Source organism: Grus americana, chromosome 1, assembly GCF_028858705.1.
Source record: "Grus americana isolate bGruAme1 chromosome 1, bGruAme1.mat, whole genome shotgun sequence".
Lineage (NCBI taxonomy): Eukaryota > Metazoa > Chordata > Aves > Gruiformes > Gruidae > Grus > Grus americana.
This window is the reverse complement of record NC_072852.1, coordinates 133,687,420-133,703,547: the sequence shown is the minus strand read 5'-3', so window position 1 is coordinate 133,703,547 and position 16,128 is coordinate 133,687,420. Positions and strand designations below refer to the sequence as shown.

The window sequence follows — 16,128 nt, the reverse complement described above, 5'->3', positions numbered from 1 at the left end:
GCTCATCCCTGTCTCTTGCCAGTGCCACATTACAGACTCATTGCCTGTGTCTCATTCACTTCTAACTGACACAGGGTGGGACCTAACTTTCCCTGCCTTAAAGTCCATCATCATCATCTGCCTTTAAGGAAGAGTGGCACTCAGTCTTTGCACAATTTTCCAGCTGCAATGTGTCCCTGAGAACAGGTGTTAGGTTTACAATGAATAGAAAATAACATGAAGGAAAACTAAATGATCAGAGTGGTGCAGACGCACATGTATGTTATGTTTACACTGCTTTTAAGGCCAGTTAAGCATGTAAAATCCCACACTTTGCGTAAGTATCTTTCTTAACTTTGGCTTTTAGGATGAGTTTTTGAATGTAACTAAGTGTTGCTCTACACTAAGTGTTGCTCTGGTTCTATACCATTTTCAAATATAGTTCTGAAACACTGGCATAGGCTTAATTAAAGTCAATACAATTTATGCAGCTTTATTACTTCTAATATCAAAATGCCCAGCACCTAACTTAAAACTGCGTAAAAGAGGAACTTAATTTCACATAACAGATTACTCTGCCCACACAGAATGTAGTTTTGTGTTAGTTCAACACAATCCCATGCAAGACCTGGAAAGATGTGTGTTCAACCCCTCAAATTACCAAAGAGTAAGGCACTCAAAAATCAACATAGGGGAGGACTCTAGACACTGAACTGCAATTTTCATTGCTTTAGTCTCTCTGGGAAATCAGAATCATCTGGGAATCACCTAAAGTGCCATTTAAGCAGAAGATTGGATCGAAACTTCAGTGGGGCAATTCAGGTATACTTAGGTAACTGTAGGCACCTACAGTACCTCATCTTTACAGCCTCTGTAAATACATCTTTTGCAGCCTTTGAAACTCTGCTTTTGGACGTGTTCAGTAGCATCCTGGCCTTTGCAAAGCTGCATGCCTTTGTATCTACTTCCTATATGTTATCAAGTACTAAAGGCCATGCTTGAGAGTTAGACCACTAACTTTTAGATGTTGCAGCCTTGCCTGTCTCAATGGCCCTTTGTTCAATGTCACACCTCACCTCAAAGCCTTAGGGATAAGTGGAGAAATGATACAGTTTTCACTATGTTAATTGCATTATTATGTGAACACTTACAATAACTGAGTATTTACAATTAATCTGTTGACTACAGAAATACAGTCACTTCCAGCGGTGTCTCATTTGCATACATTTTTAAAAATGATAGTATTTATAGATATAAATACATATAAATACTAGTTAGCTTTCCTGTACCTTACTGTAACATAACTGTAACTTCAGATTACAGTAAAGAGTATCATCTGTAATTTAATTAATATGTTAAAGCATGCATAAAAATTACATCTTTATTGCTGAACCAAGAAAATGCCATTTCTGAATGTTTTGTTCATTATATTGTACACAATGGGCTGTCACACAAAGGATAAACTTACCTTGCAAAGTGTTGAAAATGGTAAAGAGGTAAGTAAATACGTCATTGACTGTGAAGAAAGCAAATCCCCAAGTAATTCCCAACAAGAATGTTAGGCCAGCAACACTCCTAAGGTCTTGAATACTGGTTTTTCTTTGAGCACCAAGTTGTTTTTTCTTTTTGATACGACAGAGCTGGATCAGCACAACAATGAACATGCTGATGTTGATCAGGAATATCAGGCAAAAGTATCCCACAGCAGTAATATAGAAGACAACTCTATTTTTAATCCAGCAGCTAGAACACAAGAACAGTATGTCAACCATTATCAGAAACAGAAATTAAGTAAAATAAACATGAGATAAAGGTGTAGTTTGTTGCACATGCAAATCATTTTTGCCTCTTTAGTAAGAACTATTTTTTTGGCCAAAGCGTAAGAGCTTTCAGATAGGCAATAACCACAAAACACATGACATAGTGTAGAGCTATACCATGTCAAAGCTCTCCCATTGCTTCCTTCCCTTCCCCACATTCACTTTAAAGAAAACCAATTTCATAGGACCTCCCTCCCACCCACCCCCCAAAAAGCACCTCCCTTTAACTCACAATTCATCAGGTCTGTTTATTGAAACCTTTCCAGTGGTGATAAGTCCATAATTATCTGGTGATACTGCCAACACGATGGACACAACTACTGCTGGTAACCCTAAAAGATTATGAGCAAACACATAAGTGAAAATTATGACAAAGACAGTACTATGATGACTTGAAATTACTGTATTTTTCTGTGAAATCTACAACCTGTTTCTGAAATTTGTCTGTTGAATTCTGTTGACTACTAGCTGTCTGAATCTAAAAATTGGAGCATTCAAACTTGCTGAGGAGCATAACTTGCAAAGAAACAAGAGTTCTCCACAGCTAGCTCCAAACCTTTCTGAATAAAGCAACATATTTAAAACATCAAATATGGGATACCTGATTTTCTTTCTTACACCTGCTTTAAGAAAACAATTCTATTGATTTCAGTGCTTTCACTCATGTTTACTTGCGTGGCCAGAGAGGATAATCAGGCTCAGAATTTTTTCATCCTTTAACCAGTTACATCTGTTTTGCTGCTTTTTGTAAGCAACAGTGCTATCCCAGAAATGGAATATATATACTTATTGGCATTTGTTTTCAAAACAGAACTGACACCATCTGTCTGGTAAATGGAAATGAAAGTATGCACATTCAAAATCGGTTCTATTGTACTTGCACAAGGAAAATTTATTATCAATTTGCATTGCAGCAGCCTCAGTTCTGCAGTTAGGGGGGAGTTCCCTGCCTCAGAAAGGTGGATCAGGTTTATTGATAATGAATACCTGGTCACTGCAAGGTCATAACATTTAATGACTGCTTCACTTTCATTTTTGAACTGTGTCACATTCACTGATAAGAGAATTTATCTATTTAGCATGCAAAAGAAAAAAAAAACCAATTAAAAAAAATACATACCCCAACCAACAATGCAAAATTTAAGAATGTATTTCCGTACATAGGTATTAAAGACTTTCACAAGGGCCAGATACATGTGGAAAGCTTCTAGGCCCATCCAGGTGAAGGAAACCAAAAGGAAATAGTGAAGAAATACTGCAACTGCAATGCATAGGCCTCGTGTATCATACAGTGCGATCCATGAGTCAAGGAGAAAAATTAAGTTGAGTAGAAGTAATGCAGCACACAGCTGAATAAGGATTTTGGAGGGGTAGTCTCTCCGGATTTTCCTAAAAAAGCAAATTAGTGAGATGACATCAGTTATCCATAGATCCCTGGCTTACTTCGTCTCTTGTAGTCCTTAGTGCACAAATGCCAAGGAAAAAAAAAAATATATATTTTCATTCATATATAATGCTTTATATATTGCATTTATACATGGAGAGAGTAATTTACAAAAGATTTAAAGTCTGTTATAATAAGGTTACATAAATGCAAACAATAACTTGGATTCCTAAGAGTTTAGTACCATGATTATTTTTTTTACATTGTATGTTGGACTTCTTGTTACAATACTTCCAAAAACCACAATGTGACTGTTCTTTATCGCTAAACTAGATTAGGCTTTTGACTGGGCTTCCAAAACCTTAATAGGGCCAAGTAAGTCCTTGATGACAGGATAATGAGAGAATAAACATGTGCCAAATAAATACCTTTGAGAAGGATTTCCAAAACATAGCATGGAGGATTCAATAGTTAAGGCTCAAACATAACAAAATGTTCCAACAAACAACAAAGAATAAAAATGCATTTAAAAATGCTACCATTCTGCACTGCTCTAGATATGTTGCATCTTAAACACATTCCTTCACACTTCTATTATGATAATCCATTGCAAAATATTTAAGAGTGCTACTTCTTCACTTCTTACTGCATAGTCTCATGATTAATTCACTTGTCTGCAAGGTTAACATTCCTAAGACTGAATCAACACCTTCCTGGTAAACTGGACAAATTTGTGCATTATCAACGGACACAGAATCCGTAACTATTGGAAAGGACTTTGCAGTAAAGACTACAAGCAATCATAACTGAAGAATAATGGGAGCTTAGCTGAACAGGTACTTACTCAAAGGCTATGTAGGTCACAAGAGTAATAGAAAGAAAAATTGCAGAGAGGCCACAGCCTATATAAGATATAAAAGTCAGTACCAATTCTTGTGTGGGATTCAAAGGAGTATTTCCATACAAGTTCTAAAATGGAAACAGAAGTTAATTTCAGAGAACATGTTTATTAAATGGAAAAAAAATTAAAAAAACCCCAAAATGCACCCTTCCCTCTGCAATTAAAAAAACAACAAACAGTTCTTTTCATCATGAATCTTATAAAAGGTTAACTGAACAACAGAAAAGCCAGCCTAGTCCTGTGAGGAGCAAGGAGTTGGACTCAATGATCCTTATGTGTCCCCTCCAACTTGAGATATTCTATGATTCCATGATTCTAATTGTGAAATTCCCTTTGATTAAAAACTTGATTTAAATTTATCATAACTGTAATTTCCTACAATATAAAACAAGTGCCTAAATGTAAAAGCTGCAGTTTAATAAGCACTTAAGGAATTTTTACTTCAGTGGAACTCATGGCCCCTCATTCAACAAGCAGCTTAAGCACATGACTAATGTACTAACCCTGAAGTGAACAGAACCTGAGTAGTATTTCATAGGTGGCATGCGCTTACTGAATCCTCATTTGCTTAAGATAACATATGCCTAAATGTTTTCTTGAATTAGAGTAAGATTGCATATTTTTTTAAACAATTACCATCAAAACTGCAAAGCTTGTGAGGTGGTTGCATGAACAGACTGTTTCATTTACTCTACTTTCTTTAACTATGCAACCTTCATATGACCAGCCTCCATGTCCACCTGTTAAAGAAAACAGCTTTGTTATTCGTAAAAGCCTTTATTTATATTAACATGAGTTAACATAGCTAAACCAGCATGATATCTTGGGTGATATCAAGTACTTACCATTTTTATTAAAGTCCCAAAAAACACATCGTACTGTTGAATTATCCTGTTTGGGAGGTAAAAAAAAAAAAAAAAAAGAAAAACAAGTTTTACTAAACTATGAGTTTATGATCAAGTAATGTATGAATTTTCTACAAAATGTAGGCAAGAATAAATACTGGATACAGCAAACATACCCGTTTTCATGAACACAAAATGAATTTAGGTGCATAGAATGGATTAATATTGCAATATACATGTGAAAATAAGCTGAACGAATTTGAAGTCACCATACAGGAGCTAGCTCTCATGCTTACGCTATGATTCTGTTCCTGGTAGAACATTATGAATGCTGTTTCACTGTCTTCCCACACTATACAAATTCTTGGGATTTCTCATCTTTCCTGATTTTGTAAGTATCAAGGAAATGACCACATAGAAAAGGAAAAACTCTTTTTCATTTGCAAACATTTGATCACTTTATATTACTATGATGTTGAAGGTTTACATAGAGATTTCACACCCACATGAAAATCCTAAAAATAGTAGCAGTAATACACTATACTACTATGAATACTAATACTTCTACAGTTATAACTCAAAACTCAGTATTAAATCAATACTAAGCCAACCCTAGAAAAAAACCTTCAGGTACATTACTGGAATCCTTTCATTTTTCAGTTTGTAATATTTTAGTATTTTAAACTCTTTTAAAATATGGGATAGAAGATTTTAATCCCTGATGCTCATCTAGGAAAGAGATGTTGTGTATGAGCCCTAATACTTCCAGATAACACAATCTTGTGTTCCAGTTTAAGGAACAACATTCCCCCTAGGGAAAAAGACTTCTATTGCTTTCTGGCCATGCAGCACCTACAAATGTCATGATTGCAGCATCTCTGTAGCAACCCCCACTGACAGGCTTTCACCTAAGGGTTTTTGTTCTTTGAAGAATAAAGCAGAAGGGTAGGTAGGAAAGATAAAAACTGGATGGCTAAGTGATAGAGCAAAATAGGTTGGACTTGATGATCTTAGAGGTCTTTTCCAACCTTAAAGATTCTAAGATTCTATGATTCTATGAAAATTACCTGAAACCATTTGAGAACAAAACTTTATACCAGCAATAAATAAGCAAAGATGAGTGATTTTTAAAGTCCAGATGGAGATGAAATGTTCACACTAGTAAAGCAGAACCAACTGATCCGTATCCTTAGGACAGTATTTCTTCTACAACAACTCCAATGGAGGCAACAAAATTGTACTTTAAGTCTGCCGAAATGTATATCATACCTGATTAGGTTTGATATTCTGTAAAGTGACAGTAACATTTGCCTTTAAGTTGCTAACTGTGAGGTTAGCAACACTTGATGATATAACATTGCTGATTAAAGATGCATTCTTCAAGGACAGATCCTGGAATGACAAAAAATAATCAGATTTTAAAATCTGAAAGAAAACAATAGTATAGTACAGCACCCACAAGCTCAGTTAATATGTAGAGTGAGCACTGGACAAAAACAATTACTTTTTAAATCAGGAAGTTTTGAAATGTCTTTTGCAGGAAAAAATTCCAGTCATATTTTATTTTGCTCTAGGCTTGAGTTTAAACCATTTATGAATAGAGGATCATAAAGATACCTGGAACACAGTGGTCTTTTTAAAGAAGTTGAATATAATTCTGGAAGCCAAGTCCAACTCTTCAGGCGGTAAATTTGTTAGCAGTGATGAAGGAAGCATAATAGATCCAAGATTATTTACATCATGAATTGCATCAACACCTAGAGAGATCTGAAAAATAAATGCACGGATTTTGCTTCATTTCAGTCACTAAAGAAAAATCAAATTATGACTTATTTTCAGTTTAGAACTTCAAAATACATATCTCTGTAATCACTGTCAGGAACTCACTGCTGCTCTCTCATTCCTCTCCCGCTCCAATGAATAAATAGCATCTGCAGGCCTGAAAAGGATGCAACTCATTTGAGCTCTGCCTTGAAAAATTCTCTGGCTTTACCCATTTGCTTACAGGGACAGAACACGTCACTTTAGTGGATAATATTGATTTGAAAAAGGTGAAGGGCAACAACCTGGATAGGTCTATGTGTAGAGAGAGAAGCCTGCAAAGGCAAAGTATTTTTATACCCCATATGAAGTATGTCAGAATTCATAAAAACTGTGAATAGCCATTATTTGTCAGTAAGTTTTTAAGTATGGTAGGTTGAGCAGAACCTAAGAACATAAACCCTAACTTTATGATCATTGGTAAAATTACAAAAATAAACTGGATAAGCTACAATTCAGATATCTCAAGAGCTTAGTGATCTAACATTACCAAAAAAATCTGAACTTTCACCCAGTTTTCTGTGCTGTACTTATAGGACAGAGAGCTTTGGTTAGTACAAAACCTCTAATATTTTCTTGTCATACATTAGTCACTTTATACACAAATATCATCATCTCAGAGTTCCAGCAGAACTGAAGAAAGAAATTATCTGTGTATTTAAAGAATGGTTGTAATAGGAATAACAGTGCGAGCTCTCCACAGTGCCCTAACAATATGGTTTAACTCTTCTGTTTAGACCAGTGGTCTCCAAACTTTTTTGGTCATGCACCCCAAAATTTATTTATTTATAAGTTATATGCATGTACTATTGTACTAATATATTATATGAGTTATAAAACATACACAAACCCAGAAATTTTAAAATGATGATATAAAGACTGAACAATTTTAAAAAATGTTCAATCAAAAATGTTATTTAAAAAATAATTTTCATTCCTTAATCATATAAAAAATATTTTCTTCCCACACCCCAATGGACTGTCACGTGCACACCCTGGGGAACTCAAACCCCACTTTGGAGATCACTGGTTTAGACAGCCACCAAAGAAATCCCCAATCAATTCCACAAAAGCATTCCTGTTGCTCTGATTTGAACTAGATACCTGCGGAAAACTCCCTACATTTCATTGCCAGCGCCACGAGATTTCTGGAAAATCATTACTTAGCAAATACCTGTTTTTCAGCACTACCACCTCCTAGTCACCTCACATTCATGCACCACATATTGCTAAGAAAAGAAATCAAATGTTCACATTTCATATCATTTTCAGTATCACAGAACAGTTCCAGTACTACTTACAGCTCATGCTAGACTAAGCTATTTCCTTCTCTGAGAGGAAGAAATATGCCAAAATTTGTCCAGAACTTTCCACCTCTCCTTGATTAAGCCTCCAAGACTGGTATTGTCCAAATTATTATTTCCTCAACCAGGAGGGAGGTTTTGAGTGAGACAAAGTGGATCCAAACTTTCTAAGCACTTCTTTCTGGGTGAGACCAACTAGTCATAAGTGACGAATGTGTGAATGTCATTATCCAAGCAACATAATAGTTCTTTCCTGGAACCCTCTGCAATTAATATCCTCCTAACAGATGAAGCCATATGGCAACACTCCTTGACAAATTTCAGCACTGTCAGGGTGGGTGATTAAGTGACTCATGATTCAGGGTTTTTGAGGCAAAGCTATTCTGCCAAGCACTCTGTCCATTCTGGTGTTCTTGCTGTACCCTCTCTAATGCTTTTTAGTTGAATGCCAGTTTCTGCTAAATCTGTTGCTTATTTAAAGTCTGTTGCCTATTTACACCATAATAGAAAATTATAGGAAAAACTATGGAGGGCTTAAAAAAAAAGTATTTTTTCTCTGAAACTAATGCGAACAAAAGATCCTGAAATTGTGACATAAACACAGAACAAACTCATGTTATATATAAATATATAAACATAAATACTTAAAAAGAATCATTTGAGAATTTTTAAGTATGTAGAATTATCAGTGTTTAACCTGGAGATCAGCCGAGTCCTGGACAGCAAAAGACATTTGATTGGAGCGGATGCTATTGGTTTTGACAACTGCCAGAGCCAAGGAAGGGGAGGCAAAATCGGCAGATGTTGTTGGAAAGTTCAGTTTTAAGCCAATATAATCCACCAGTTTTATAATTCTGTTAAGAAAAAGAGATACCTAGTATTACCAAGCACATAGACCCAAAATTCTCAGGCAAGCTGTGATTATAGAGCAGCAATCCAAACATAGTGTAAAATACAGCTGACTCTGCTTACTTATTATGGCATCAACACAAAAAAATACAGTTTTCTATGGCATTATACTATAGTAGAGCTGGTAACACGAGAATGATACTCCTGTTTTATACAAGTACATTAAAGAGCAAGAAATATTCTTTTGGATTATGATTATGAAAAAATGAAACTTGCTGAAGCCAATTTATCAAGACAGTCAATACAGCACACCTTTAATCTATTGCCAGAATGACCTACCTGTTAGAAATTCGGGGTGGTAATGGTTGGGAAGCAGTCAGGACTTTGCTAACCTCACTAACCATCCTTTCTACGTCTTTAGGCTCTACTTTTCCAGCTGCTAAATCATTTTCTATTTTGGACACGATTTGCTCAGCTGTGGTGGTATTAATGGTGGTATATACAGAAGTTGTGTATGTGGTAGATGATAGTATCTTTCCTGTGACAAAAGAAAAGTTGTGCATTTATTTAAACATTGCATTCATCATTTGACATAAGCTTTGAGAAGCAGAAAAACTAAGTGGTTCTCTTGACCAACAAACCTTATCACAACTTGCAAGGTCTCTCAACATGTTATGTGAGACAGAATCCCTTTTTCTCCCCATCGGCTACTTTGCAGATAGCAATACTTCTAATCTTATTAAAACATACAGCAAGGTTTCAAATGGCCAGCATTAATTCCACTTTTTATTGATTACAAAGTTCCTCACATCAGACCATTAGTGATGTTAAATAATCTATTATTTTGGATTTTTAGCCACTGGAGGCCTCAAAGTAGAATAAAATCAAGATAAGATCAGCAATTTGAAAAGAAGCTTGTGAATATGCGTACAATCTTTGTAGGAAAATACATACCCACTAAGAATATTCCTAATCAATAACAATATTTTAAAGAAGATACAACATTGATTTGCAATATTTTAAAAACTAGCTTAGTAAAAAAATTAGCTACCTGGCTCTGTGACTGAATTTTTTCTGCCAAAAAATTGTACCTGCTGGGAACTTAGCACAGTTACCGACCAATTTGTAGGGTGAGGTCAAGGCATCAGAATGTATTTTAAAAGAAGTATACACCTTGTGAGAGTTGTCTCAGCCTTTTCACAGTAATTGAAGGTCACAGCTCAGATATATAATCTTGTTTAATAAAGCAAACTCAGTATATGGCATCGAAATAAAATAATAATAATAATTTTACTTGTCATATTTACCTGTGCTCCCATTAGGCAGGCTACCATGGCCATCAGCAGTAGAATGAGGATGAGAAGCTGAGACAGAACGGTTGACAGGACTAACAGTAGGGGTCAAAGTTATTGTGAAAGGAGTAAGGGGAAGAATAGGTCCTGCAGTAACATTTTTGTTACCAGAAATAACCTGGGTTGAATCTGTAGCACGATGAATTTGTGCAGCAGATTTGGTGGTAGTCTCAAAGGGGGGAACTGCTATTGGAGGTTTGGGGGAAAGCTCAGAAGAGGAAACTGCAGAATGTTTAGTGAAACCTACAGAAGGAGAAATTATTGTAATAGGCTTGCTAACATATGCAGCATCAGATTTAATTGAGAAAGCGGCCTTAGTGACAGATTTCATTGCAGGTGTGGAAGTAGTGACAGATTTATTAGAAGCTATGGAAGGAAAAGTTGGTATAGTAGGTTGAGCAAGAGACTCAGAAGAGGAAAGCGTAGTGGTAACACTGGTGGAAGACACAGAAGTTTCAGTAGATGATGTGGTGGAAGTTTCAGAGAGAGGATTTGTAGTGGGAGATGTGGAGAGAGTTCCAGAAAAAGAAATTTCTGTGAATGGTGGGATCAGTGGTCTAATTGTGGGGCTTTGTTTGGTAGAAAACATAGTTGGGGGAATAAAAGTATTAGATTTGGGGGGAGTCTTTTTAGGGAGAGAAGGAGAATGAGGGAAAGGAACCCATATAGAATGAGGTGGCACTTGTATAGTACTGTAAAAAAAAAAAAAGAGCACAAAAATGCATGTTAAATTTAACATTATTTATATTTTAAAGAAAATGAGTTATAATAGAGGAATATATATGAATGATATGGACATGCTACTAACAATGTATATTTAAAAATCAGTCAGAGTGGATGTTTCATGCTGTAGTAAGAGATAGGAATTTAATAACATTTTGAGGGTTCTTACATTCAATTTTGCTGTAGTTGTTAACTAGCAAGTCCATAAATACTACTACAGCCATTGCTGCCTATTCTAGAGGTGACCTGATGCTGAATACAAAAGCTATCTGCATCAGGGGTTAAAAAAAAAAAAAAAGAAAAGAAGAAAAAAGGGAAGGGAAGAGAAGGGAGTGGAGGGGAAGAGGGAGGAATGGGGAAGGAGCTATATAGGAAAATGCCTGTCAGGTTGTTCTTGTGGAGTCCTTTGTAGCTATTACACTGCAACATGCAAGTTGACTCTACTAATGCATTAGGAAATAAGCAAGCCAAATTTTTGTCTTTATACTTACTACATTTGTAATTCTTCAGCACTCAAGGAACAATATTTCAGTGATGAACAGCAGCACTGTTCTGAGATGACAAAGAAGCATTAACAGCTAATACTGTTAAGTAGGATATTCAAATAAGTGTGTTTTATGGGTTTTTTTAAAAGTACATATTGCATAATTGATTTTGAGGTTTTTTTCTGAAATTACATTTGCAAAACAGATCTTGACCAGTCAGAACACTGCAATACCCCCAGACTTTTGCTCAATGCCTGACAAGTACAGGCTTTTTGTTACTGTAAACAAACCAAAATGCAAAGCTACATTTTTTGAAACAAAGGGACAAATGGTATGAGTCACCACTCCCTACTATCACCATATTACTAAAAAAGCTTGGCTACTTTATAAGCTTTTCAATTCAGGTTGCCATTTAGGTAACACATTTATGTTCTCAAGTAATTTTAACCTAATCCTTTCAAAGTCTGCTTTATTAAGGTAGTTGGCAATTTTATAGCAAAGTTTTTTAACCATCTTACTATCTTCCCCCTCCCCACCCAAAAATCAGAAGGCTGCACTTTTTTATGTGTTTATATTTTTCAACAAAAAATATTTTTATCTAAAAGTAAGTAACAATCTTTTCTTTTAGCTACCTGGACATCACCTGCAAAGTTAGAAATTTAATTTGAAAGGGTGAGATGAGACTGTGTTTAAAGCATAACTTACCAATTTTGCTTATTTCAGCTTTGTCTGTTAAACTGCTTATATTCTCTCTCTCAGCCAGCTTCATTATGAAATTGCAGTGTATACTATAATGAGAAGAAAAAGCTTTAGACTCAAGAAACAGATCTGCCTCATCTTTACAACACATGAAACTAATATCAAATGCTAAGTGAAAGCACATCAGCACAAATGCTAAGTGTGAAAGCACATCTTTCCTAGGGTCTTTCAGTTTTGGGGATATTTTTAATATACATAAAACACTATGCAAGCCTAAAAAGAAGAGTAATACAACAGTCATGGCAGCTTATTTTCTCTTTTCTCTACAGACACTGTTGCTTCTTAAATAGGGTCCCTAATGGGGGCCATTAAAGAGTTGATAATTTTGTGAAGATAATAATGTAATCTCCACTGTTACTGTAAAGAAACTCCAGAGAGGAACTAGCAAGTGTCCTAGGTGGCTATGTCGGTGTATATGAAATCTCCATCACCTGGGGAAAGTCAGTATTCTCTCTTTACTTTAGAGAGAACTTAAATGACCCATTTAAGCATGTAACTACACATTTACAATTATGGTTCAATGATGTGAAACCCTGCCTAAACTAGCAAACCTACAGTAAGAATTCTTCACATTCAGGAAACTCAAACACAGGTGAATGAAAAGGCAACGCATAAAAGATGAAGTGAAGCTTCTTTCCAGCTAACAAGAACAAAAAGAGCACCCTAACTACTGCTAGTATAGGACATAGATGTCATCTGACTTTCTGTCTATTACTATTTGAGTGTTTTGGACTTTTCTTTCATCCTAATCCAGGAAGAAAAACCCCATATTCAAGTATTCAGGGAAGTGAAGTTCCACATTTTGCCGCAGAATATAGTGTTTCCAAGCTGATCAGTTTAAAGAACCAGCAATTTAGTGGTGAGTAGCAATTAAATTGACAGACATTATCTACATTTCAGGGTTTCCAGGATCACCTTTGTGCAGCAGCCTTGCCATTCTGATACCCCAGGCTTCCAAACTCTGAACTGGTTATCTTCTCAGGCTTCCCTACCCTGAGGATGGCTGGTTTCCCAAGCTGAAGAACAGCAACTTCGGACGCCTCAAGCAATTCCCTCATAAAGATTGCATTGTATTCACAAACTCTGGAAGTTTGGTGGTCTCAAATCCCATAGCCTTGGTGGTTATGTTGCTGTGTGACTCAGCTAATACAAAGATGCAGACGAAACATGGCAGGCAAGGCTGTGCTTCACCAGAAGATTAATGAAAAGCAAAAGTTTGGTTAAAAAAAAAAAATCTAAAAAAACCCACTAATGTGAGAATAATGGGATCAGAATTTCTTTGTCAGTCTACGAATATTTCTCCAGCCTGTTTCTCAAACTTAACTTCCTAGAAAGTTTGTTTTTTCTTCTATTACATAGCCGTTCATACCTGATATAGCACAAGACAATATATGAGCATTTAAAAAATTAACAACAAACCTCTGGTTTTCTGTACTGCATTCCATTACAGAAGACTGTAATGACAAAGGAAAATAGAAAAAAATTGTTTTGTCAGAAGAAAACAGGATTGATACTTAGATAATAACATTATTAGAAATAAGTTGAAAAAAAGTTTTCCAAACAGTAACAACAAATAGTAATCTTACCTCACTTACTGCTTGCAAGGTTTTGTTGAAATCTGAAATTCTTTAAAATAAAAAGTTACCATTATGGAGGATTTTTAATTATGTTTCTAAAGACAATTACGATATAATGAAAAGAACAAGCAATTACTGAGGAAAAAAAAATTCCAGGTGATCAGTGATTTTTTAAAATCATGCCAGTTCTAATATTGTAAAAGCAGTTTTCAAAGGATTAAACATTTTAAAAGTTGCCTTTTATTTGTCACTCCACAAACTAAATTTAAACCTCTGTCATCACATATTTTAACATAAATCCACTTCTTTAAAAGTTATTTAAAAGAGCAAAAGATAAATCTTAATGTTGCCTTTTGGCAAGCAACCATTTGGAACAGAGTTCTAAGTTTATACTCAAAGCTGCAGAAATAGAATGAGTAAGAAATACGGATTTCTTCTACAAACAAGACCTGTTGGCCAATTACATCTTTTTGATATTCAGGGTAAGTTTGGGAAATAGCAGTAAATATTCACTCATTCAAATCTCTCCTTATAAAGACTGTGAAAGAATAAACTACACCAAAATAAAAACATAGATATGACTCCAAGAATGCATATTAAAACCCATGCAGCTATGAAAGTTCTCTTAATAATTTTCTGAGACAGATGAAATCCCTGAAATTATAAAAAGCATTTATGCAGGAAGAGCAGCAGTAAGACTGGCATTATCAACAATCCACAGCTAATGTCCTGAGTTGCTGCTGTTATTATGATTCCTACTGTCAGCTACGACTACTATTATTAACATCAGCAGCATATAAACAACAAGGCCTTTGGGCCTTGTTATGCCCCAAGAAAACTAAAGGACCTAAAAGGAAATCAGCAAGTGTACCATTTCTTAAAACAAACTCCAGTGGTTCATAAACTAAAACTAAGATTATTCTAACCAATATGAACTTTATGTTAAAGAACAATAACTTACAATTCCTGAAATTTTTAATTTATAAAGGCAGGAATAATGCAAAGTCAAGAGTCTGCTAACCACATGGAAGGTTCAACTTAATCTTTTTCAAATATAACAAAGATTTCAATCCTTATTCAAAATTATTTACCTCAATTCTTGTAGGGTAGGTGCTGGAATTGCAATTAATTTTGTAACTTGATTGTTGATGGTTATGTTATTAATCTGTTAGAAACAAAGATTCCATGGCTAAGTAAAACCAGTAATTTTTAGCCTTAAAAGAAACTTATGTTCATTTCACACATTTTAACAGTCTGAAATTCCAAAGATAAGCTGTACATTTTCTCACAAATACACTTCAAATATTTACCATGATGCTGTTGTCACACATTATGGAAGGCATTGGGTCACTGAACAACAGGATCTGATTTGTGAAAGATATGGGCAAGAGGATAGTAACCTCACCATATCTCATGTTGGAAAAAGAGGAATTTGGCTTAGTTTGCAAGAAAGACTGCTTAGACCAGACACTGAACAATCTTTCTAACTGTAAGTGTAGCAATGGGACAAGCTCCATAATAGACATAAGAAACAGACAACATAGAATCCTGGGAATAAGAAGTCAAGAACTCAGGTGAAAGACATGGTAGAAATCACCTAAACATATATGACCTAGCCTTAGGGCCAGAGGATACACTAAGGTTTATCTAAAGGCCCTTTATAGATCTGCATTCTTATGTTCCTCTGGTTGCCACCATTACCGGTTATTTTTACATTTCATTCAAGTGAGCACCATGATGAAAACATCATCTAACATATATGGTATTGACATTACCTAAGAAATATTCTGCTAAAAAGTAAGAGAGTTTCAAGAGACAAGTAACCTGTTTTTCTAATAGCTGTAGGCATAACGTTAATACACTAGGAAGATTTCAGTAGGCATTATCACCATTAAAATGCAACACAATGCAGAGGTGGCTTTTGCCAGGGGCCTACCCCTGCCCAAACTCAATGCTCGATGTGCATCTGTGCAGTAAGTAGCTCTCTGCAGAGATTATGCTGACTACTTTCATGCTTGCAGAGATGGGCATGTGAAATCTCAGACTGAGCGTAGACAGGGATGTGTAGGAGAAATACAGAAGGTCCTTTACAAGCTAATGTCCTTTTTTTTGACTCCCTTCAGTCTTCCATCTATAACGACTACAGATTCTCATCCTCATAGTATTACCTCCTTGCTTTGTATGATACTGTTCTCTTAAACCTCTGTTGTGTTGTATAAGTGGACACACTCATGCCACATAGGCCTATTGCAAAATTAATAACTGATTAACCACATGCCAAAAAGCATAGAACGATACCCTGTTTATGAGAGTCTCAACATGAATTATT

General features: G+C 35.5%; 1 protein-coding gene across 3 annotated transcripts in view; it reads right to left on the bottom strand.

The window, feature by feature from the left end:
* ADGRG2 (adhesion G protein-coupled receptor G2) overlaps positions 1–16,128 on the bottom strand; it is a 63,468-nt gene that overhangs the window by 9,783 nt on the left and 37,557 nt on the right. For all 3 annotated transcript variants that reach the window (XM_054838201.1, XM_054838218.1, XM_054838211.1), the window contains 16 exons: positions 14,891–14,964; positions 13,809–13,848; positions 13,642–13,676; positions 12,169–12,251; positions 11,470–11,530; positions 10,211–10,947; positions 9,243–9,441; positions 8,752–8,908; positions 6,547–6,696; positions 6,199–6,321; positions 4,930–4,975; positions 4,721–4,824; positions 4,028–4,152; positions 2,920–3,188; positions 2,032–2,131; positions 1,448–1,722 (listed from right to left, as the gene is read on the bottom strand). In XM_054838201.1, the coding sequence (XP_054694176.1) occupies positions 1,448–1,722; positions 2,032–2,131; positions 2,920–3,188; positions 4,028–4,152; positions 4,721–4,824; positions 4,930–4,975; positions 6,199–6,321; positions 6,547–6,696; positions 8,752–8,908; positions 9,243–9,441; positions 10,211–10,947; positions 11,470–11,530; positions 12,169–12,251; positions 13,642–13,676; positions 13,809–13,848; positions 14,891–14,964 (2,578 nt within the window). The remainder of the gene's footprint in view (positions 1–1,447; positions 1,723–2,031; positions 2,132–2,919; positions 3,189–4,027; positions 4,153–4,720; positions 4,825–4,929; positions 4,976–6,198; positions 6,322–6,546; positions 6,697–8,751; positions 8,909–9,242; positions 9,442–10,210; positions 10,948–11,469; positions 11,531–12,168; positions 12,252–13,641; positions 13,677–13,808; positions 13,849–14,890; positions 14,965–16,128) is intronic.